The following is a 21,410-nucleotide window of genomic DNA, read 5'->3' as shown; positions in this document are numbered from 1 at the left end:
CGGTAAAGCTGGAGCCTGAGGGAAAGCAAGGACAACCTTGGAGGGCTGGACGCTTTTATATTCTTATTACGGTTCTTCTGTATCCAGATGTTAGCACAGAAGAGAACCTTGTAGCAGTTAAACAAGAAGCTCCCCCCATCCATGTGGGAATGCTGAATGGAGGCCAGCGCATCGACTATGTGCTACAGGAGAAGCCCATTGAAAGTTTTAATGAATATTTATTTGCTTTACAAAGTCATCTATGCTACTGGTAAGTGTTGTTTTTTTAAGTCTACCTTTTTAAAAAATTAATTAACTTATTTATTTTTTTATTTTTATTTATTTTATTTTTGGCTGTGTTGGGTCTTCGTTGCTGCGCGTGGTCTTTCTTTAGTTGCGGCAAGCGGGGGCTACTCTTCGTTGCTGTCACGGGCTTCTCATTGCGGTGGCTTCTCTTGCTGCAGAGCATGGGCTCTAGGCGCGGGCTTCAGTAGTTGTGGCTTACAGGCTCTAGAGCGCAGGCTCAGTAGTTGTGGCACACGGGCTTAGTTGCTCCACGGCATGTGGGATCTTCTTGGACCAGGGCTCGAACCCGTGTCCTCTGCATTGGCAGGAAGATTCTTAACCACTGCGCCACCAAGGAAGCCCCTAAGTGTTTGTTTTTGTTTTGGAGTTTTTTGGTCTTAATTGTTTGTTAAGATTTCTTCAAATGACATGAGTGTGTTGTTTTGTAATTGTCTGAACAAGAAATCATTCTAATCCCAAATGTACACTGGCCTATCTCCTTTTTCTACATCTATCAAATATCTGTGAAATAATTAAGACTTATTTCACTAAGCATGATATTCTTTAGGTCCATCCATGTTGCTGCAAATGGCAGAATTCCATCTTTTTTTATGGCAGAGTATTATTCCATTGTAATATATACCACATTTTCTTTATTCATTTGTCTGTTGCTGGACACTTAGGTTGCTTCCATATCTTAGTTATTGTGAATAGTGCTGCTGTGAACATTGGGGTGCGTGTATTTTTTCAAGTTAGTGTTTTCGTTTTTTCTGGATATATACCCAGGAGTGGAATTGCTGGATCATATGGTGGTTCTATTTTTATTTTTTTGAGGAGCCTCCATACTGTTTTCCACAGTGTCTGCACCATTTCACATTCCCACCAACAATGGACAAGCATTCCCGTTTCTCTACATCCTTGCCAGTGTTGTTATTTTGTGTTCCTTTTTTTTTTTGCGGTACGCGGGCCTCTCACTGTTGTGGCCTCTCCCGTTGTGGAGCACAGGCTCCGGACGCGCAGGCCCAGCGGCCATGGCTCACGGGCCCAGCCGCTCCGCGGCATGCGGGATCTTCCCGGACCGGGGCATGAACCTGCGTCCCCTGCATCACCAGGCAGACTCTCAACCACTGCGCCACCAGGGAAGCCCTGTGTTCCTTTTGATGACAGCCGTTCTGACAGGTGTGAGGTGACATCTCATTGTGGTTTTGATTTGCATTTCCCTGATGATTAGTGATATTGAGCATCTTTTCATGTGCCTGTTATCCATTTATGTGTCTTTCTTGGAAAAATGTCTATTCAGGTCTCCTACCCATTGTTTGATTGGGTTATTTGTTGTTTTTTTTTTGATATTGAGTTTTATGAGCTGTTTATATATTTTGGATATTAACCCCTTATCACATATCATTTGCAAATATTTTCTCCCATCCAGTAGCTTTTCCTTTCATTTTGTTGATGGTTTCCTTTGCTGTGTAAAAGCTTTTAAGTTTAATTAGGTTCCATTTGTTTATTTTTGCTTTTATTTTTTTGCCTTAGGAGACAGATCCAAAAAAATGTTGCTGTGATTTATGTGAAAGAGTGTTCTGCCTATGTTCTCTTCTAGGGGGTTTATGGTCTCCAGTCTTACATTTAGGTCTTTCATCCATTTTGAGTTTAGTTTTGTAAATGGTGTGCAGAAATTTTCTAATCTCATTCGTTTACATGTAGCTGTCCAGTTTTCCCAGCACCACTTGTCAAAGAAACTGTCTTTTCTCCATTTTGCATTCTTGCCTCCTTTGTCATAGATTAATTAACCATAGGTGCATGGGTTTATTTCTGGGCTCTTTATTCTGCTCCATTGATCTATGTGTCTGTTTATGTGCCAGTACTAATCTGTTTTGATAACTGTAGCTTTGTAGTATGGTCTGAAGTCGGGGAGGGTGATATCTCCAGCTTTATTCGTTTTTTCTCAAGACTGTTTTGGCAATATGGGGTCTTTTGTGATTCCATATAGATTTTAGGATTATTTGTTCTAGGTCTGCGAAAAATGTCATGGGTATTTTGGTAGGGATTGCATTAAGTCTGCAGATTGCTTTGGATAGTATGGCCATTTTAACAATATTAATTCTTCCATTCCAAGAGCATAGGATATCTTTCCATTTCTTTGTATCATCTTCAGTTTCCTTCATCAGTGTTTTATAATTTTCAGAGTGTAGGTTTTTCACCTCCTTGGTTAAGTTTATTCCTAGGGTATTTTATTCTTTTTGATGTAATTTTAAATGGGATTTTTTTCTACTTTCTGTTTCTGATAGTTCATCATTAGTGTATAGAAAAGCAATAGATTTCTGTATATTAATCTTGTATCCTGCAACTTTACTGAATTCATTTATTAGTTCTAACAGTTTTTTGGTGGAGGCTTTAGGATTTTCTATATAAAGTATCATGCTATCTGCAAATAGTGACAGTTTTACTTCCTCCCTTCCAATTTGGATGCCTTTCTTTTTTTCTTTTTTTTTTTCCCTGATTGCTGTGGCTAGGACTTCCAATACTATGTTAAATAGAAGGGGCAACATTAGGCATCTTTGTCTTGTTTCTGAATTTGGAGGAAAGGCTTTCAGCTTTTCATTGTTGAATATGACGTTAGCTGTGGGTTTGTCATAAATGGCCTTTGTTATGTTGAGATATGTTCCCTCTATATCAACTTTGATGAGAGTTTTTATCAAGAATGGATGTTGAATTTTATTAAATGCTATTTCTGTGTCCATTAAGGTGATCGTGTGATTTTTGTCCTTTCTTTCGTTGTTGTGGTATATCACATTGATTGATTTGTGAATGTTGAACCATCCTTGTGTCCCTGGAATAAATCCCACTTGATCATTGTGTATGATACTTTTTTTATATTGTTGGATTCAGTTTGCTAATATTTTGTTGAGGAGTTGTGCATCTATATTCATCAAAGATATTGGCCTGTAATTTTCTTTTTTTGTATTGTATTGGTCTGGTTTGGGTATCAGGATAATGGTGGCCTCGTAGGATGAATTTGGGAGTATTTCCTCCTCTTCAGTTTTTTGGAATAGTTTAAGGATAGTTGTTTGCTCTTCTTTGTATGTTTGCTAGAATTCCCCTGTGAAGTCAGTTCTGGACTTCTGTTTCCTGAGAGTTTTTTTAAATTACAAATTTAATTTCACTAGTGTTTGGTCTGTTTAAATGGTCTGTTTCTTCTTGATTCAGTCTTGGCAATTTTTATGTTTCTAGAAATTTGTCCATTTCTTCTAGGTTGTCCAATTTGTTGGAATATAACTGTTTATAGTATCCTTTTATGATTTTTTTATATCTCTGTGGTATCGGTTGTAATTTCTCCTTTTTCATTTCTTATTTTGTTTATTTGGGTCCTTTTTCTTTTCTTCTTGGTGAGCCTGTCTAAAGGTTTATCCTTTTTGTTTATCTTTTCAAAAAACCAGCTCTCATTTTCATTGATCTTTTCTATTGCTTTTTTTAATCTCTATTTTATTTATTTCCTTCTCTGATCTTTATTATTTCCTTCCTTCTGTTGACTTTGGGCTTTGTTCTTCTTTTTCTAATTCCCTGAGGTGGTAGGTTTGTTTGAGATTTTTCTTATTTCTTGAGGAAGGCCTGTATCACTATAAACTTCCCTCTTAAATCTGCTTTTGCTTCATCCCATAGATTTTGGAGAGTTGTGTTTCCATTTTTATTTGTCTCAAGGTATTTTCTGATTTCCTCTTTGATTTCTTTATTGACCCATCATTTTTTAGTAGCATGTCATTTAGTCTCCATATGCTTGTTCTTTTCCCATTTTCCTTTCTGTAATTGATTTCTAGTTTCATACCATTGTGGTCGGAAAAAAGCTTGATATAATTTCTATCCTCTGAAATTTGTTGAGACTTGTTTTGTGGCCTAACATGTGATCTGTCCTGGAGAACATTTCATGTGCACTTGGAAAAAATGTGTATTCTGCTGTTTTGGAATGTAATGTCCTGTAGATATCTGTTATGTCCAACTAGTCTATTGTGTCATTTAAGGCCACTGTTGCCTTATTGATTTTCTGTCTGGATGATCTGTCCATTGATGAAAATGGAATGTTAAAGTCTCCTACTATTACTGTGTTATTGTCAGTTTCTCCTCTTATGTCTGTTACTATTTGCTTTATATATTTAGCTTCCCCTGTCTTGGATGCATATATGGTAACAAATGTTACATCCTGTTCTTGTATTGATCCTTTATCATTATAGAATGCCCTCCTTTGTCTTTTGTTATAGCCTTTGTTTTAAAGTCTATTTTGTCTGATAGGAATATTGCTGCCCCTGCTTTCTTTTCGTTTCCATTTATAGGAAATACCTTTTCCATTCCCTTATTTTCAGCCTGTGTGTGTCTTTAGCTCTGACGTGAGTCTCCTGGAGGCAGCATATAGATGGGTCTTGTTTTTCATCCAGTCACCCACCCTGTGTCTTTTTTAAAATGTATTTATTTATTTTTGGCTGCGTTGGGTCTTCGTTGCTGTGCATAGGCTTCTCATTGCTTTGGCTTCTCTTGTTGAGAAGCATGGGCTCTAGGCACGCAAGCTTCAGTAGTTGTGGCACGTGGGCTCAGTAGTTGTGGCTTGCGGGCTCTAGAGTGCAGGCTCAGTAGTTGTGGCGCACGGGCTTAGTTGCTCCGCAGCATGCAGGATCTTCCCGGACCAGGGTTCGAACCCGTGTCCCCTGCATTGGCAGGCGGATTCTTAACCAGTGCGCCACCAGGGAAACCCCACCCTGTGTCTTTTGATTGGAGCATTTAGTCCATTGACATTTAAAGTAATTATTGATAGGTATGTACTTATTGCCATTTTATTACTTGTTTTCCGGTTGTTTCTGTAGTTCTTCTGTATTCATTTCTTCTTTTTTTTCTTCCTTTGTGGTTTAATGATTTTATTTAGCAGTATGCTTGTGTTCCTTACTTTTGTGTGTGTGTGTGTATGTTGTAGTTTTTTGATTTGTGATTACCGTGGGGTTCTTATATGTTGACCTATATCTACTTGTGTTAAACTGGCAGTCATTTAAGTTCAGACATATTCTAAACAACCTACGTGTTTTTACTCCCCTCCCCTGCATTTTGTGGTTTTGATGTTATATTTCACATCTTCACGTTTATCCCTTAACTGTTTATTGTAGTTATAGTTGCTTTTACAGTTTTTTTGTCTTTTAATCTTCATACTGGCTTATTTAAGTGGTTGATCCTCAGTCCTTACTATGTATTTGCCTTTTCTATTGGGATTTCCCCTTTTCTATAGGTTCTTACTTCTTTTCCACTTAGAGAAGACTTTTTAACATTTCTTTTAGAGTAGGTTTAGTATTGATGAACTGTTTCAGTTTTTGCTTGTCTGAGCAGTTCTTTATCTCTTCTTCAATTCTAAATGATAATCTTGTTGGGCAGAGTATCCTGGGTTGCAGGTTTTTCCCTTTCAGGACTTTGAATATATCGTGCCACTCCCTTCTGGCCTGCAGGGTTTCTGCAGAGAGATCAGCTGATAGCCTTATGGGGATCCCCTTGTATATGACTCTTTTTTTCTTGCTGCCTTCAGAAGCCTCTCTTTACCTTTTGCCATTTTAATTGTTATGTCTTGGTGTGAGTGTGCTTGGGTTCATCTTGTTTGGGACCCTCTGTGCTTCCTGTTCCTGGGTATTTGTTTCCTTCAGATTTGGGAAGTTTTCAGCCACAATTTCCTCAGATACATTTTCAATGCTCTGCTCTCTCTCTTCTCCTTCTGAGACCCCCTATAATGTGAATGTTGGTACATTTAATGTTAGCCCAGAGATCTCTTACACCGTTTTCATTTTTTAAAATCTCTCTTTTCTTTTTGCTGTTCTGATTGGGTGATTTCCATTATTCTATGTTTCAGATCACTTATGTGTTCTTCTGTATCACTCAGTCTGCTATTCAGTCCTTTCAGTGTGTTTTTTTTATTGCAGCTATTGAATTCTTCATTTCTGATTGGGTCTTTTTTATATATTCTAGTTCCTTGTTAAAATTCTCACTATGTTCATTTATTCTTGTCCCTAATTCAGTTAACATTTTTTAATTAACTGTTCTGAATTCTTTATCTGGTAAATTGTTTACTTCTGTTTCATTCTTTTTTCATGGGTTTTCTTTTGCTGTTTCAATTGAGAGCAGTTTGTCTGCCTTTTCATTTTGCTTAACTTTTTCTGTCGCTATGAATTTAGGTGAAACAGTTACCTATTGCAGTCTGAAAGGCGTATTCTTATGTGGGAGCATCCTTATACAGGCTGTGTGTGCCCAGTGCCGTTGATGGGAGAGCAGGATTTGATGACACGGACAGGGTCGTCTTTCCTCAGCTATCACCTTAGTAGGGGGTGGAGCTGGATGTGAGGTGGGACTTCCCCTCTGCTCAGTGGCTGTCACCATGCAGTTGGGGACAGGGTCTGATCCTAAGTTGCTGGAGCCAAAGCCCTGATGGTCCGGCCCAGGCTGGCTCTGTTCCCTTTAGGTGTGTTTCCCAACCTCCCTGCACTGGAACCCTTGCCCCAGAGCTGGGGAGGGCAGACAAAAGTGGGGCCCATGTGGGCTCTCTGCAGACAGAGGTCCAAGCTGTCTGCCATGTGCAGCCTTGGGTGCATGTCCCCTTTGCCCCTCACAGTCGATCACTGCCCCCAGCCTCCCCTGTCTTGTTATGGGGCCACACTGCAGGGCAACTGGGGCCTGTGTGGACTCTTGGCATATGCTGGGGTGTAAGCCGTGGGGTAGGGGCCGCCGTCAGAGTTCTGGGCTTCTTCTGATGCACTGCTTGAGTAAGTACCAACAGTGGCAGCTGACACCCCACCCAGACTCTGCCCCATGCCCGGGTTGCCTGTGCATCCCTTGGCTGTGTTTCTCCCTGTCGTGGCGGCCCTAGATGCTGTGCAGTGGTGCATCGTCATGGAGCTGAGCTGTGCACCCAGGCGGGGAGACCTGGCAGCCACTAGAGCAGTCCTCCCACTGTACTCTCCGCCCTGCCTGGGGGCAAGCCAGCACGCACGTGCTCCCACAGCCCTGCTGCCCTCCAGCTAGCCAAGGGGGCTCGTCTCCCCTGATTAGGACCCCAGGACTGGGGCGTTGAATCTGAGGCTCTCACTGCTCACTCCTCAGGGTGGGTCTCCACCTGTGCATTCTCCCTTTTCCTCTGAGTCCCCTCCCAGGGGCACAGGTCCCAACCTGATCGCTTTCCTTCCCATCCTAAACGATTACATGTGGATCTTTCTTACAGCCTTGGTTGTACAGGAGTGTTTCTGCCAGTTTCCATCCCACATACAGATGTACTTTTGATGTGATTTTTTGGGGGGGGAGTTCCACGTCCTCTTACTCTGCCACGTTGATCGATCCCCCTTGCTGTCCATACATCTTCTTTAGTGAATTCTCTGTTGAAATCTTTTGCCCATTTAAAAAATTGGTTTATTTCATTATTAAGTTTCAAGAGTTTTCTACATTTTAGTTACAAGTTCTTTTCAGATATACTTTTTTTCCTCAGGATGTGGTTTGGTTTTCATTTTTCTGTCAAGTAGGTTTTGAAACGCAGTTTTTTATTTTGATGAAGTCCATTTTACTGAAGTTTGTGCTTTTCTGACATATTTAAGAAATCTTTGCCAAATCCAATGTCATTAAGGTTTCTCCTTTGTTTTAGAAGCTGTGTCATTTTAGCTTTTACATTTAGCTCTGTGATCCATTTTGACTGAGTTAATTTTTAAAGATGGTGTGAGGAAAGGATTGAGGTTCATTGTTTTGCATGTGGTTTTCCTGTTCTAGCAACATTTGTTGAAAAGTTTATTCAGATGGAGAAACTGTTGACTTGCCTTGACTCTGTTTTGTTCCACTGATCTGTTTGTCTGTCCTTATGCCAATAAAACACTGTCCTGATTACTGTAGCTTTATATAGTAAGGCTTAAAATTAGGTATCATGAGTCCTTCATCTTTGTTTTTCCTATTCGTAGTTATTTTAGGTATTGTAGGTCCTCTGCATTTCCTTATATAGTGTAGAATGAACTTGTTAATTTCAGCCAAAAGGCTTTTTAGGAATTTTGATTGTGATTGCATTTTATCTATAGATCAATTTGGGGGAAGAATTGACATCTTAATAATGCTGAGTCTTCTGACCCACGAACACAGTTGTCTCTCAGTGTATTTTGGTCTTTAGTTTCTCTCAGAAGTGTTTCGTGGTTTTCAGCGTACGTATCATGCACTCTATAATTCGTATTGCCCTCCTCCCATTATGAATAAGGTTGAGCATCTTGACATATATTTAAGGACCATTTTAATTTTCTTTTTGGGGAGTTATCTGTACCCTTTATTCTCTTTTATATTGAAATTTTGGTCTTTTTTAAATTGATAAATCTGTGATACGAGTTGCAAATACCTTTTCCCCAGTTTGTCTTTGACATTGTGTACATTAATTTTTGCTAAGTAGAAATTTTGATTTTTACGTAGTCAAATTTATTTTTTCCTTTTTTGGCTTCTGGAATTTGTGTCATACTTAGATTTTCCTTGCTCTCCAAAGAATTCCTTACCACAGTTTATTCTGATATTTTAGGGTTTCATTTTTACATATAAATCTTTGATTCTGTTCAAATTTATCCTAATAATAAGGTGAGGATTGATCCAAATCATTTTCAGGATAGCTATCCAGTTGTTGCAACACTGTTAATAGATTTGAGGTTCTAACTTTATTGTATTAAATTTCTATGAGTATTTAAGGCTATTTCTGGACTTCCTGTTCTTTTCTATTGATCCATTTATTTATGCACCAGGATCACACCATTTTAATATCTGGTTTAGCTAATCTCTCCTCACTGGTATAGGAGGAAGGAGTTTCTTAACCTGCTGTCTGTGTATGGAACTTGTGGGGAATAGAAAAAAGTCTATGAGTCCAGTGAAATTCTATTTATAATTTCGGGTATATATGTATATGGTATCTTTTCTGGGAAGTAATCCATAGGTTTCATTAGATTCTCAAATAGATCCATGACTTTAAAAATGTCAAACCTTAGATCTAGAAAAGTGTTTGAGCCATATACCCTTATGGCAATCCACGGATGCTGTATTTTTATAATCAAATTTCTTTACAAACTGGATGTAAGTAATTGCTTGTACACACACTGAATAATATCTGGAAGATGCATGAGAAATTGATAACGTCAGTTGTCAGAAGTTGGGGACTAGTGGTTAAGAAACAGTGAGAAGGAGACTTCATTATTATATCCTTTTATATCTTTGATTTTTATTCATATGATTGTATTGGCTTTTTGAAAAAGGTGAATAACATTTAAAAAATTAAGGTGATGAATTGGACGACTCTTCCATGTTGTTCCAAGAATGAGTTCTGTGGAAAGGGAGGGCTTGGTCATTTACTACTGGCTTTTTTATATTATAGGACATAATGCTAGACTTATTTGTTATAAGGTTACCTTACAAACCACTGCCAGTTACATCACCTCTGAGTCAGATTTTTTTTAAACAGTAAAAAAATGAACTCGTAAGGTGGTTGTGTAGATTGAGATGATACATGTAAAGCATCTAGTACGAATGTTAGTTTCTTCTTTTTACAACATAATTTTTTCTCTACAGGGAGTCTGAAGATACAGTACTGCTGGTCCTCAAAGAAATCTACCAAACCCAGGGTATCTTCCTTGATCAGCCTTTACAGTAAAAATGAACCACCTATGGCTGCTTAATGTAAGTTTTTAAATGTCATGTATGCAGCATATTACATGTGACGAGGAACTGTGGAGCCTCAGCTCTTCCTACATATTAACATGTGATGAGGAACTGTGGAGCCTCAGCTCTTTATAAATATACTTTTTGTTGCCTGTCACCAAGATCCAGGTTATTACTCATTTTTAGAGGGACCCTGCTTAAAATTCATGGGAAAAAAGCACAGTAGGCCACTTAGAGAAAGGTTAGTGTATGTTTGTTTTGTTAGCGACTTGGTCCAATAATACTTGCCATTTTTAGGATCTAAACTCAGAATCTTAATAGTTGACCATCTGAGAGTTACCAGGGCAACAGTTACAGCTTTAAGTACAAACAGCCCATCCTGGGATTTATGTTGCTCAGCCCTTTAGATGTGTAGTTAGGAAGTTTGTGTGGCAGACTCTGGCGTTCTCTCTGGTCGCCTTCCAGCGTGATGACCTCTTCAACTCCCTCCCTTAGACGGGCACTGAGGGGTCCTTCCCCAGAACACCTGCCTCTTTGTTGCTGCAGTTTTTTCCTCTCCTCAGCGGCCTCATTTCCTGCAGGTTGCCAGCCTTGCTCACCACTGGGGTCTTAGGAAGATAATCTTCCTCTCTGGAAGTGAGTGGAAAAGCAAAGGGAAGACCCTGTTACTTTTTACCACTGGCTTCAGAGAAACACTTGCCATTCTTGCTTCATAGCTGGGAGTGGTTTGCATCTTTAATACTTTGATGATGGTATTTAGGTACCACACTTTTTTTTTTAACATCTTTATTGGAGTCTAATTGCTTTACAATGGTGTGTTAGTTTCTGCTTTATAACAAAGTGAATCAGTTATACATGTACGTATGTTCCCATATCTCCTCCCTCTTGCGTCTCCCTCCCACCCTCCCTATCCCACCCCTCTAGGTGGTCACAAAGCACCCAGCTGATCTCCCTGTGCTATGCGGCTGCTTCCCACTAGCTATCTGTTTTACATTTGGTAGTGTATGTATGTCCATGCCACTCTCTCACTTTGTCAGAGCTTACCCTTCCCCCTCCCCTTATCCTCAAGTCCATGCTCTATCTAGTAGGTCTGCGTCTTTATTCCCGTCTTACCCCTAGGTACTTCATGACCTTTTTTTTTTCTTTTTCTTAGATTCCATATATATGTGTTAGCATACGGTATTTGTTTTTCTCTTAGGTACCACACTTTATTGTTTATTACTTGAGATGGTATAAAGTCTGAGTTTTTGTTTTGGGTTGGGTATAAATTTTTCTAAGAAATTATTGCTTATCTTTAGAAAATATTCTAATCTGGAAGTGGACTCCTGAGATTCAGAAGGCATTTTGGGGTCTGCTCATCGCTCATGGGTGTTCTCTGCATTTGAAGGCCAAGTCTAAGTGAATGAGGGAGACTGGTGGCCATCAGATTCTCTTGAGCCAGCTTTTATTTCCTACACGTACTGTATGAAGAAAGACTAAAATCTGTAAATACTGTTTACTCTCTCTACAGCTGACTGACAGATTTATTGCTAGGAATCACTGACGCTGTTCATTGTTTCCACAGCTGTTTGAGCTGCTCTCAGAGGACAGTCTAAAGTGGACAGTTTAGTTCACATCAGGTGCATCTTTATAAAGCAAAGATGTTATATATGCTAGACCTGCCCTTTTATATCATATCATACTTCAAACTGGGAGACTCTAGACAAAGTCCGACTTAGTTGTTAGTTCTTGAGGGTTATAAAAGCGGACAGACCTGAAATTACACAGCTTTGACTGCTTATTAAGTGATGAATAAAATGTTTCAGTGGTGCATTGATGGTGAAATAGAATTTGTGTAAGCCATCTGCCACAGCTGCTTGGGTGAAGGGAGTATTGAAGAGTGTCCTCTTCAAGCACACAAACAGCGTTGCCTCCTTAGGTACCCGTAGTGCAGGTCGCTATGGAACAGGCTCCCGGCACAGGCAGTGTTGGTAGATCTGGCTAGGGGGAAGTGTTCCTTATTCTGAAAGACAAACCTGCGTCTATGGGGCCAGGAACAGCTGGTGCAGAGTCAGTGTCAGAGCGTGCAAGTGAGATGCACCTTGAAGAAGACGAGTGAATGGAGACTAATAGTTTCCAAGGCATCTTGCTCACCACTGTGCTGTAGGTATTTTCTTTCTCACAGGTCTCAGTTTGTGATTGTCTTTGCAGTTCTCTTTGTGACAGTCCTTCACACTCCTCTCAGGTTCCTACAGGCCCTGGTGGACAGAGCGGTGTAGACAGGCAAGCTGTGTTTCGCTTTTTATATCGGTTTCTTGTAAGTAAATATATCATGGTATCCAAAGCCCTGGAATTTAACATTCGCATAAGCCATCTCTTTGACAGCAGAGGGAAGGTTAATTACTGTCACCCTAGAGATAAGTTTGGGGTAAAGGTGAGAGCCTGGCCTTACCTTGTCCCTCTGCTTACACACTAACGCTAAGCCACTAAGAAGTCTCACCCATATGGAATACTTCATTTTCTTTACTACATAAACTCTGAGTGTGAAGTAAGGGCTACTGAGAATTCAGTAGCATTCAGTACATATTAAAGGGGAAGCGTTCATCAAGTTGTTGTCTTCATATTTAAATTTGGTCTTCCTATTAACAGAATAACTAAAATTTAAGAGTAAACCAAAGGACCAGCAAGAGTGAGTCCCTGTAACCAGAGATGAACAGGATCAACCTGGATGGCTAGATAAACCACTGTTTGTACTAAGAAGTGTTTCCTTCCTGGTGGTGAGGGGCAGGTGACTGGAAAAGAGCTTTATATCCTGTTTGTCCCCCTGTGCTGGTTTCACGGATGTATATTCCACAGGGTAATAAGCTTGACTTGAGTTCCTTGTTTAGTTGTATATTATTTGCACTACTTCAGCAGCATCATGCGCAATCTCTTGACCAAGGCTACTTTTAAATGCTGGTGGAGGATCATTTTCTCCATATTCCCAGCTGCAGAATTGCTATTGCTAATCTCAGCAAAAGCGATGGTTTGCATGGAAAGATCGGTAGCACCGATTAGCGTTCTGACAGTTTGCACTTTTTGAAATGTTTTTTATGTGATTATATTTAAATCTTTAGTAAATTCTGAAATAAAACCATATTGACCAGTTGTCTACTTTTACCTGGCTCATCCATCATAAAGTAAAGAGAGTCAATACAATAACCATTCTCTTCCCCTGTGTACTACTAAAACAAGTTTAAAAAGAGTTTTGGGCAAAGAACTAACGTTCAGGTTCTTTCCCCTTGACTGTTGATTCAAAGTGAGGCGATTATAAGGTAAATATTGAGATGCTCCTTTTGTATCATTGACATCAGCCACTGCTATAGACAGTGGAATCACTTGTGTCAGATAGGGAATCTGGTGTCTAACTTTGGAAATGTTTCAGGTCTCAAATGGAACTTTAAGCACAAAAAACCACGTTCACCGTTAGGAAAAAGATGATATATTGAAAATATGTTACAGAAATACACAAATCAAGGTCATATTTATAATATAATCACAAAAAGAAAACATAAAATATAATCACAACACAGAGAAAGGCCGTTATAGGTCCTACACCATCAGTTCCGCCGATGTCCGTCATGGTCCATTATACCCTACGGGGAGGGCGGGGCGGGAGGAGACTCACCTGCCCTCCAGACAGCCGGTCTCTGACTACCCTGCCCTGCCTTGGCTGCTTGGCACAGCTGGTGCATTTGGGCAGATCTTCAGTCCTGAGTGGAGGGAGGGCAGCTCGTGAGCACAGTTACACAAGTGAGGTGGAGACAGTGAGTACTGAATCCACGCTCCTGACCAGTTTCTTTTTTATTGTGTTTACTCAGTAATTCAACAAATTATCAAATCGCTTATGTTTACAGTATTCAAAATGGACAGCAGTACTTAGCTGGACTTGAATAAGATATGCACAGTGGTAAATAAGCCAGAACTGGAGATTCTCCTATTTAAGGTGTGATGGAATTGCCACCAGAGAAAGTAAACAGAACTAAAATAATTTAATTGCTCATGCCCTAGATTTTAAGATTTTGAGCTATGGGAAATGGAAATTAAGTTCCGATCATCAACGCTAGCTTCTAGGATAAAGTGAGGCTAAGGTGAAAGCTTCTTTGTGACAGAATCATTCCAAGAACAGTACTGAAGTTAAGTGTAAAAACACTGCAGACCTTGGGATACCAATCTGATGGGCCACATTCATAAGCTGGAAAGACCATGGAAAGATCTCGTTACTGGAACGCGTGGCGAACAGTAGTGAAAAAGGACCTTGACTCCTCGCGATAAATCCCTGTGAGCCAGGGCAAAACTGCATGATCATGGGGGCTTCTCTCCTCACCTGTACCTCTCAGGAGGTAAAAGGCAGAAATTTTTGTCCTGGGAGTGGTGAGTTAGGAGGGGCTGATTCACCTGTTTTCCAGGAAGGCAGCTCCAGTGTCTAAACATCAAAATGACGAGGGTCGCCAGGCTGCTTTTGCGCGGTGGGAAGAGCAGGGCTGCGCTGCAGTGGTCTGTGGCACTGGGCGTCCGTCAGGGGAGGGTAGTACTGCCTATAGCAGACATAGGCGAACGTCAGGCCGATGGTGGATCCAGCCAGGACATCTGAAGGCAGAGGAGACGGGCCTTCCCTCAGTCACGGTGATGCCACCCAGCAGAGGGAGCTTGGCCCTCCAGGTTACTCTACTTGTTTAGCCTGCAAACCCCCTCAATTCCAGGCTTATGGGGTTTTTGGGTTTTCTTAATTTTATCGTACATTTGCAGGATGTTCTCTAAACACCAAATCAAAACACATGTTTAGTTGGGTAGTTATAACAAGGCTTTTTCTGAGTTCACTGCATTGAATATTTTTAATTGAGAAGAATAATGAAGGTTCACTTAATGCTATCAACAACTCCTTCTCACCATTTAAAGGGTTCTAGAGGAAGGAATAAACTCTTCAGGAGTTGCTTCTCTTTGCAAAAATTTATTCTTTAAAACTGAGCTCCTAAGGTCCTCTGGGCAATACTGTCAGCTTTTTTTTTTTTTTGAACTGTGGGCTTTCTGTGCAAATATTTGGATATTTTACTCTCTCATTCAACTTAAATTTCTTTGGTTTAATTACAATTTTATGTTTTCTTGAATTTTACTTTCGTTTCTGAACAAAAACCTCACGACAGTGAACTTGATTTTTAAGAAAGTAAATTGAATTTTGAGGTTGGGTGTAAAAAATTTCTTATAGAGTTTATTCTGAACTTATGATGCTTCAAAGTCATGGGAAAATCAGAATGTCCCTCATTGGTAATCTGTTTAAAAGATAACAGTGTGCTTTTTCATTTTCCGTGTAGCAATAAACGCATACTCAGTACAGAACGCAGACCGTCCTCTGCTCACTTGTCTGTTCATTCAGCAGACACCCAGGGAGCGTCTCCTGTGCCAAGTGCTAGGGAGAAATGATGGGAGAACGGTGGAGGCGTCCATGGCCTGGATGCCTTGCTTACCTTGCCAGTGATGCTTGTAGTCACAGGTGCGGGACAGTGCAATCACAGCTGCAAAGAGTAGGGGTGACAGAAAGGAACAGAACCTCCAAGATTCCCCTCGGCCTCGTGGTGTGAAGCAGTGTAACTTCCCTGCCAGGTAGAAGGACGCGAAGGCCAGACCAGCAAATGCAACTAGAAGAGGGAAAACCTCTAAGTATATGTCTTTTAAAGAAAAAGAGGAGGCTATGTTTTTATCCCTTTTGGTAACTTTTGGTGTAGATCATCGATCTACATCGTCAATTATGAGGGAGAAGGAAACAAAAGGGAAAATGAAGGACCGTTTCCCAAAGTGAGTAACGTTTACCCTGGGAATAGTTTTGGAATCCTAGCAATGGGACTTCACTTCCTGATGCGTTAGTTTCCTGATGCATAAATGGGAATCATAAAAACAACAGTACCCATCTCATTGGGCTCTTTATGGTATCAAACGAGACACGAATCTAAAATGCTTTCGGAAGCACCTGACATACAGTAGCTCTTCAATAAAGGTTAGTTAATATTTTTGACTGGAGCAAGATTGCAGAATTTAGGCAAATAAAACAGTAATAATAAAATGTTCAAATTTCATGAAGGTAAACTACTTCCTCTGTCCTCGAATATTTAATATTCGAGGTTCAAGCTTGTTATTAAAGAAGGGGGCTCTCCGATTTCTAGATGCAAGAACAAGAGTGCATGAAATGTTCCCATCCTCACAAGCTTCCTAGGTTAAATTCAATGATCCCCAAAAAAAGCACAGATATAGAGTCCACGTGGTATTCTTACAGGAAGAATGTCCACTGGGGAAGCTCTTGCGGCCCTCATTCACCACGTCCTCATTTCCTGTGCACGTCAAGTCATGATGGGCTTGCCCGTCGGGGAAGCAACGGTAGAAGAAGTCTGGGCGTGGCCTGCAAGAATAAGCGAGGTCTGACGTGGATCATTTCCAGCTCCAGAAATTATTTTTTGGTTGTGTTAGATACCTTTCTTAACTGTCAGTCAAAGAGTGTCCCAGGCAAAACAGTGAAACGGGATTGGATAGTCACCACTAAGAGAAAAGCCTTATTTCCAGGGTCAGCATTTAAACCAGGAAGGAAAAAAAGCCACTGCGGCACGTAGTTACTTTTTAGGGCAAAGAGTGAGTCGTGCTGCAGCTTCTGGGGGTGCTCTGGAGGACAGCGACTCCGTGTCAGTGGGAAATGCTGTTCAGGGCAGAAGAGAGCCCGAGAGTCACCCAACGGACCGAGGCAGAGGGAAGGGAGGAAGTGTTTGTTAGAAGAGAAAGATCAGACTGAGAATGAAGAGAAAAGGCTACGGGGAAGATGTGGCAGCAGTTGCGTGCGCCTGCCCTCCTGGGGCGAGGGCGGCAGCGCTGGGCACTCACCTCCCCACTATCAGTTTGACTGTGTTGGTGAAGACGCCGTTCAGAGCCAGGGCCAGGCTGGCAGCTGGAAGGCAACGGAAGTGGCTGCTGGTGGCGTCTGCCCAGGAGGAGCGGCCGGGTCCCTGTCTCGTTAGGCGCAGCCGCGGTCTCCGGGGACAGAGGAGCGCTCGGGCTCCAGCCGGAGCGGAGCGTGAGAATAATCCCGCCCCTCGCCGGCCGCTCCGCCTTGGCACAGGGAGAACGCGCTACCCGGACTGAGGACTCGTCGGAGCTGCAAATAGTCCGGTGCACGCAGGTGCACCCAGGACGTGGAGCACGTCTCACAGGCAGCAGGCGGGGCACCCCGGAGACGCAGTCACTCGAGGAACGTAGAGCTCGGCCCCCCACCCCCCCGCCCCGCAAGCCCCGTGGGGGCCCCCGCCTCCTGCTTCCGGCGCTGGGGAGGCCGCGCTTACCCAGGCAGGCCTGCCGGCTGTCCACTGCGTCCGCCTTCTTCAGACACCTGGCCAGGAGGACCGGGGCCAGCGGGGCCAGCAAGGCGACGACCTGCGCCGGACACGGCAGAGCTCAGCACGCGAAAGGAAACAGGGCCGCCCCGAGAACGTCAGACAGCTAGCTGGGAAAAGAGCTCCCACAGCAAGAGGGGTGAAGTGACAGCAGAACTGGCCTATCAGACCTCCCGGCTCCCCCGCAAGTGCCGCGTCCCGGGTCTGCCTGCAGCTAGCTGGGCGCCGAGCTCCCGCGGGAGCCGCCGTCACCGCTCCTCTCAACGACCAGTTGCCCCGGGCCGCCCTGAGCAGCCGCCCCCAGACCCTATCCCTGGAGCCGAAGCGGACGGACTTCTCTCTCAACCTGGCCCTTAACCGTTACGACGCGAAGGCTCGTCTTCAGCTCCGTGGCGGAGCCAGGGGGACCTGCCCGCTCCCTCCCTAGCGTTCGGCTCCGTGAGAAGTGCGGTCAGAAGGGAGGCTGGTTCTCCACGCACAAACATCGGCTTGGTGGCGAAATACTCTGCTTCCACGTACGGATTCCGGTAGAGCCACATCTCCTCGGGCTGGATGAGCCTCTGGAAGGGCGGGAGCAGCTCTGTTACCCTAAAGGGGACACAAAGGTGCGGACGCGTCGGCGGCTTCCCGGAAGCGCGCGCGGAGCCCAGCCGGGCGGCGGGGCCGGGGGCCGGGGGCCGGGGGCCGGGGGCCGGAGCGCAGTCCTTACATGAAGACCGCGAACAGCGCGAGCCGCAGGCCCACCTCCGCCGCCACCTTCTTCCCCATCACGGCGCGCGCGCTCAAGGCTGACGTGGCGACGCCGAGGGACGGGGGCGCGGGGCGGGGCCGGAGCGGGGGCGGGGCCGAGGCGGGGCGAGAGCGGCCCCCAGCGCCTGAGACAGCGACGGACGAAGTGAGGGGTCGCTCCAGCTGTCTGTCCCCCGCCCGCCCGCGCGCCCGACGTTGCGTACCTTACAGAAGCCCGGGCCTTCCGTCCCGGGGACCACGCAGACTCCTCGTTTCCGGATCCAAGTCCCCTGAAGCACACCGCGTACTGCGGAAAGACGTGCCGGGCTCCCGCAGGACCTTGCGGGCCTCGCCGGCGCGGTGGACGCGCTGGGTCTTTCGGCCCCGCGCTGGTCCCCTCCCGCTTAGGATGGCCTCTTGCCCACTGAGTGGTAGCAAGAAATTACGGGCAATGAACAAGTCCACATATTTAATTTGCAACATACGGGACAATTTATTGAAGTCAACCTCAAGCAAAATCTGAAATCAGTGGAATGTCATTAAAAACCTTTCCAAATTAATCCTCACGGAAGCAAAAAACACATTTGAATTCCAAAGTATTTGTAAAATAAGAAAGGCAGCATCTCAGTAAATATAATGTACAAAAATTATATGTTCCTACCAGCACACACAGTAGTAAGAAGCTTAAATATTACAGGCAATGCTAATACACCGTAACTAGTCAACACTAAGCTATCTATATACAGGTTAACCAAGCTTTACACGTTTCACACTATGCAATAAAACATAGGCCAATCAACAAAATCCCCAAAATATCATATATCTTGAAGTCTATGTGGCAACATCAAGTCATTATACAGTAATGCCCTAGTGGAATACCCCCAGGGAAAATGAACACTAATCTTTAGTGTCAAGAGCTTCTAGCCAAGTCACAGAAACTCAAAAGAGATTGACTTAGTGAATATTGATGCTTTGTTATTAAAGACTCAAGTCTCAAGGGATTTAGGCAAAAAATAACAGTTCACAGGATCTACAAAGTTTATTACAGATAAAGTACAGAAATAACCAATCTACAAAGGTAATTATCATAGATAAAGATCACGAGGAAATGAGAGCAGAATCTGTAGGTATCTGTGTTTTGTTGTGCAATATCACAAGTGGATACAAATGAATTTCTCCTATCAATTCCAATTATGCACACACCCCTGTATATAAAAAGAACCAGTTGTAGTCATCATTTAGCATCTTGGTTATCAGTGGCAACATGATTTTCTTTTTTTTTTTTTTTTTAACACAGGGCATGTGACAGCACAAATGAGATAAAGAGCAATATTAGTGACAACAAAGTAAAAGTAAATTTTATCCAGTCCACTTCTAAACTGACAAGTTTGAATCCCTCATTTAGGTCATCTGATGGATACCGAGAGGCATTCACACACATCAGAAGTCTGTGGCAGGTGGGGAAGGGAAACCCGAGGGTGCTTTCTTGCCAAGTAGCAGGTGCAGTGATGTCACATAAGAAAACGAAGGACTGAATAAATGACTTTGGTAACTATTCATCTTTTCCCTTTTTCTTACACATTAATGACTCTGGGACGCCACCAAAGGACAGGTAATTCTCTTCCTCCTTCGTACATATGTGCCACACGAACCTGAACTTGTCACTTAAGCAATGGACTGAAAAGAACGGAAATGGGTTTGAAACACACAGGTTACACCCAGCATTTCAGGAGAGTAACGTAAGTGCAAATTTTTGTTTTTTTCCCTACGCAGGCATATATTAAAAGGAAAGAAGAGGTGCTTGGGGATAAGGTTGACAAAATAACAAAACAGAGAACATACATATGAAGTACTCGTATAAATGCTGCTGGTATTTCATGCAGGAGTCTCTTCCCCGAACGTGTGCACTGAATCTGAGAGAACTACTGTGGACACTTCCGTCTGCAGAACTTCGCCTTTAATCCAAGTTCAAGAGGGTAAGAGACAAAACAGTATACAAAACAATGCTTTCTACTTCATAAATCTTAAAATAACTGTAAAATAAGGAGAATCTGAGGAGTTTCAAGTACTTAAAAAACCTGAATTCAATGAGGCAGAGGTCTCAGTGTTAAAGTGGCTACTTCGTACCTGTGGTAAACACTACACCCCCTCCCTTACCCTACTGTAATCCCCTTTCTCCCTGTACCCCACCCCGGATAAATGTCGGTAGATTTCAGTATATACAAATTCCCAACTCTTCCTATTTGTCAATATAGGGCAAAGCTGTCTAATTATATCTATTCCCGAGCCTATCTGGAAAGGGAAGCGAGTTCTACTGTTTGTTTACAAATAACCAGAGACCAATTCTAGGTGGCCTGAGGCCAAAGGAAGTTGTTCCAAGTGATCATGTCTGCAGCAGCTCGGACAATGAGGGGGCTGGACACATCAGCCTTTTAAGAAGTAATTCAAGTCGAATTTGCACTGCACAGCACAAGCAACTTCCCAATGTAGAAGGACATCAAGTGTGAGCTTCCCAAGCTGTCAAGACGCCACGGTAACTTGTTCTCTTATCCTAGTGGGACATGGCATGCGGCGGTACCTTGACTTTAAGGTGAATGCTAAAGAAGAGCTTTCTGTTTTAAAATGAAATGAGAGACAAGCAACAAATCCCCGGGAGTCCAGAGACTGCGCTCCACACAGCTGGCCCATCTGTTTCCAAACTGCAGATCTGGGCTGGACCCTGACTGGAACACACCATGCAGCGAGCTACTCAAGGGAAACTCTACTTCCTGAGTCAGGAAAGAAAGGTGTCCAACAGCCGCCCTGTCTGAGTCCTTTCCGCAATCATCTCGTTGTGAGTTTCCCAGCGTTATTCACAGGCGTGCCTCCAAATACTCTGGGGAAATGGCAGCTGGGAGCTGGGAGCAGCCTTCCCCCTGCCTTTTTTTTTTTTTTTTTTTTTAGTTTTTAGATGTGTTCCTGATTTGAACACATAGAAATCTCCAAGTTTCAATGATTCTAAAAGTCAGCCTATTTTATAGCTTAGGCCAGAGAATTTCTGAGAATTAGGATAGGGTGGGAACTTGTTAAAAGAAAAATGAAAATAAAACCCACCCCACTCCTAATTCCAGCCCTGATTAGATATTAAAGAAGTGACTCACTCCCTCCAGCTGCTTCTGCCTGGCCTGCCGGGAGCACAGGGCCGTCCACCCCTCCCTTCCCAGCCAGCGGCAGGACTCCTCACGCCCCCTCCGGCGCAGGGCCTGGAAGGCCTCCAGGATTTCACCTCTAGCTCTTACAGATCTGATTTCTGAAGATTTATGCTGATTATCAAAAATCTTACGTTCGCTTCTTCCACCAAAGAACCAACATAAG

The 21,410-nt window shown here is 43.0% G+C and overlaps 2 protein-coding genes across 11 annotated transcripts in view; one reads left to right on the top strand and one right to left on the bottom strand.

Moving 5' to 3' along the window:
• DDHD2 (DDHD domain containing 2) overlaps positions 1 to 21,410 on the top strand; it is a 37,373-nt gene that overhangs the window by 13,379 nt on the left and 2,584 nt on the right. For 2 of the 6 annotated variants that reach the window (XR_009517897.1, XR_009517898.1), the window contains exons 16-18: positions 88 to 250; positions 9,850 to 9,957; positions 19,830 to 20,032. Coding sequence is in view for 4 of the 6 variants with exons in the window: in XM_060001356.1 (XP_059857339.1) it covers positions 88 to 250; positions 9,850 to 9,931 (245 nt within the window). In the remaining 2 variants the exon portion in view is untranslated. Of the gene's footprint in view, positions 1 to 87; positions 251 to 9,849; positions 10,538 to 11,237; positions 11,961 to 19,829; positions 20,033 to 21,410 lie in introns of those variants that run through there. The other 4 variants (XM_060001355.1, XM_060001358.1, XM_060001356.1 and 1 more) reach the window with 3 other exon arrangements.
• Positions 13,383 to 18,471, bottom strand: PLPP5 (phospholipid phosphatase 5). Of its 5 annotated transcripts, none has more exons than XR_009517900.1 (8): positions 18,037 to 18,124; positions 17,807 to 17,915; positions 17,277 to 17,367; positions 16,822 to 16,885; positions 16,224 to 16,348; positions 15,423 to 15,593; positions 14,356 to 14,495; positions 13,383 to 13,670 (listed from the first exon to the last, which is right to left on the bottom strand). XR_009517900.1 is itself a non-coding variant. In XM_060001361.1 (8 exons), exons 2-7 carry the CDS (start codon positions 17,864 to 17,866, stop codon positions 14,384 to 14,386), a joined length of 675 nt encoding a protein of 224 aa, XP_059857344.1. In that variant the 5' UTR covers positions 17,867 to 17,887; positions 18,037 to 18,471; the 3' UTR covers positions 13,383 to 13,670; positions 14,356 to 14,383. The 5 variants fall into 5 exon arrangements, 2 of the variants coding, with proteins under 2 accessions (XP_059857344.1, XP_059857343.1); XM_060001361.1 differs by having other exon boundaries at positions 14,356 to 14,547; positions 17,807 to 17,887; positions 18,037 to 18,471; XM_060001360.1 differs by having other exon boundaries at positions 14,356 to 14,547; positions 18,037 to 18,121.

Source organism: Delphinus delphis, chromosome 21 (genome assembly GCF_949987515.2).
Source record: "Delphinus delphis chromosome 21, mDelDel1.2, whole genome shotgun sequence".
In the NCBI taxonomy this organism is placed as follows: Eukaryota; Metazoa; Chordata; class Mammalia; order Artiodactyla; family Delphinidae; genus Delphinus; species Delphinus delphis.
The sequence above is the reverse complement of the archived record's forward strand: the minus strand, read 5'-3'. Positions and strand labels throughout refer to the sequence as shown.

Bases quoted from the DNA above. Each gene is read 5' to 3' on its own strand.
- PLPP5 (XM_060001360.1), bottom strand. From the start codon at position 18,095: ATGGGGAAGAAGGTGGCGGCGGAGGTGGGCCTGCGGCTCGCGCTGTTC. The intron at 17,368-17,806 runs GTGCGTGGAGAA...TGTCCGGCGCAG, and splicing joins TCGCCACCAAGCCGATGTTT to GTCGTCGCCTTGCTGGCCCC. The intron at 15,594-16,223 runs GTAAGAATACCA...TCCCTCTTCTAG, and splicing joins CCCCAGTGGACATTCTTCCT to TTGCATTTGCTGGTCTGGCC.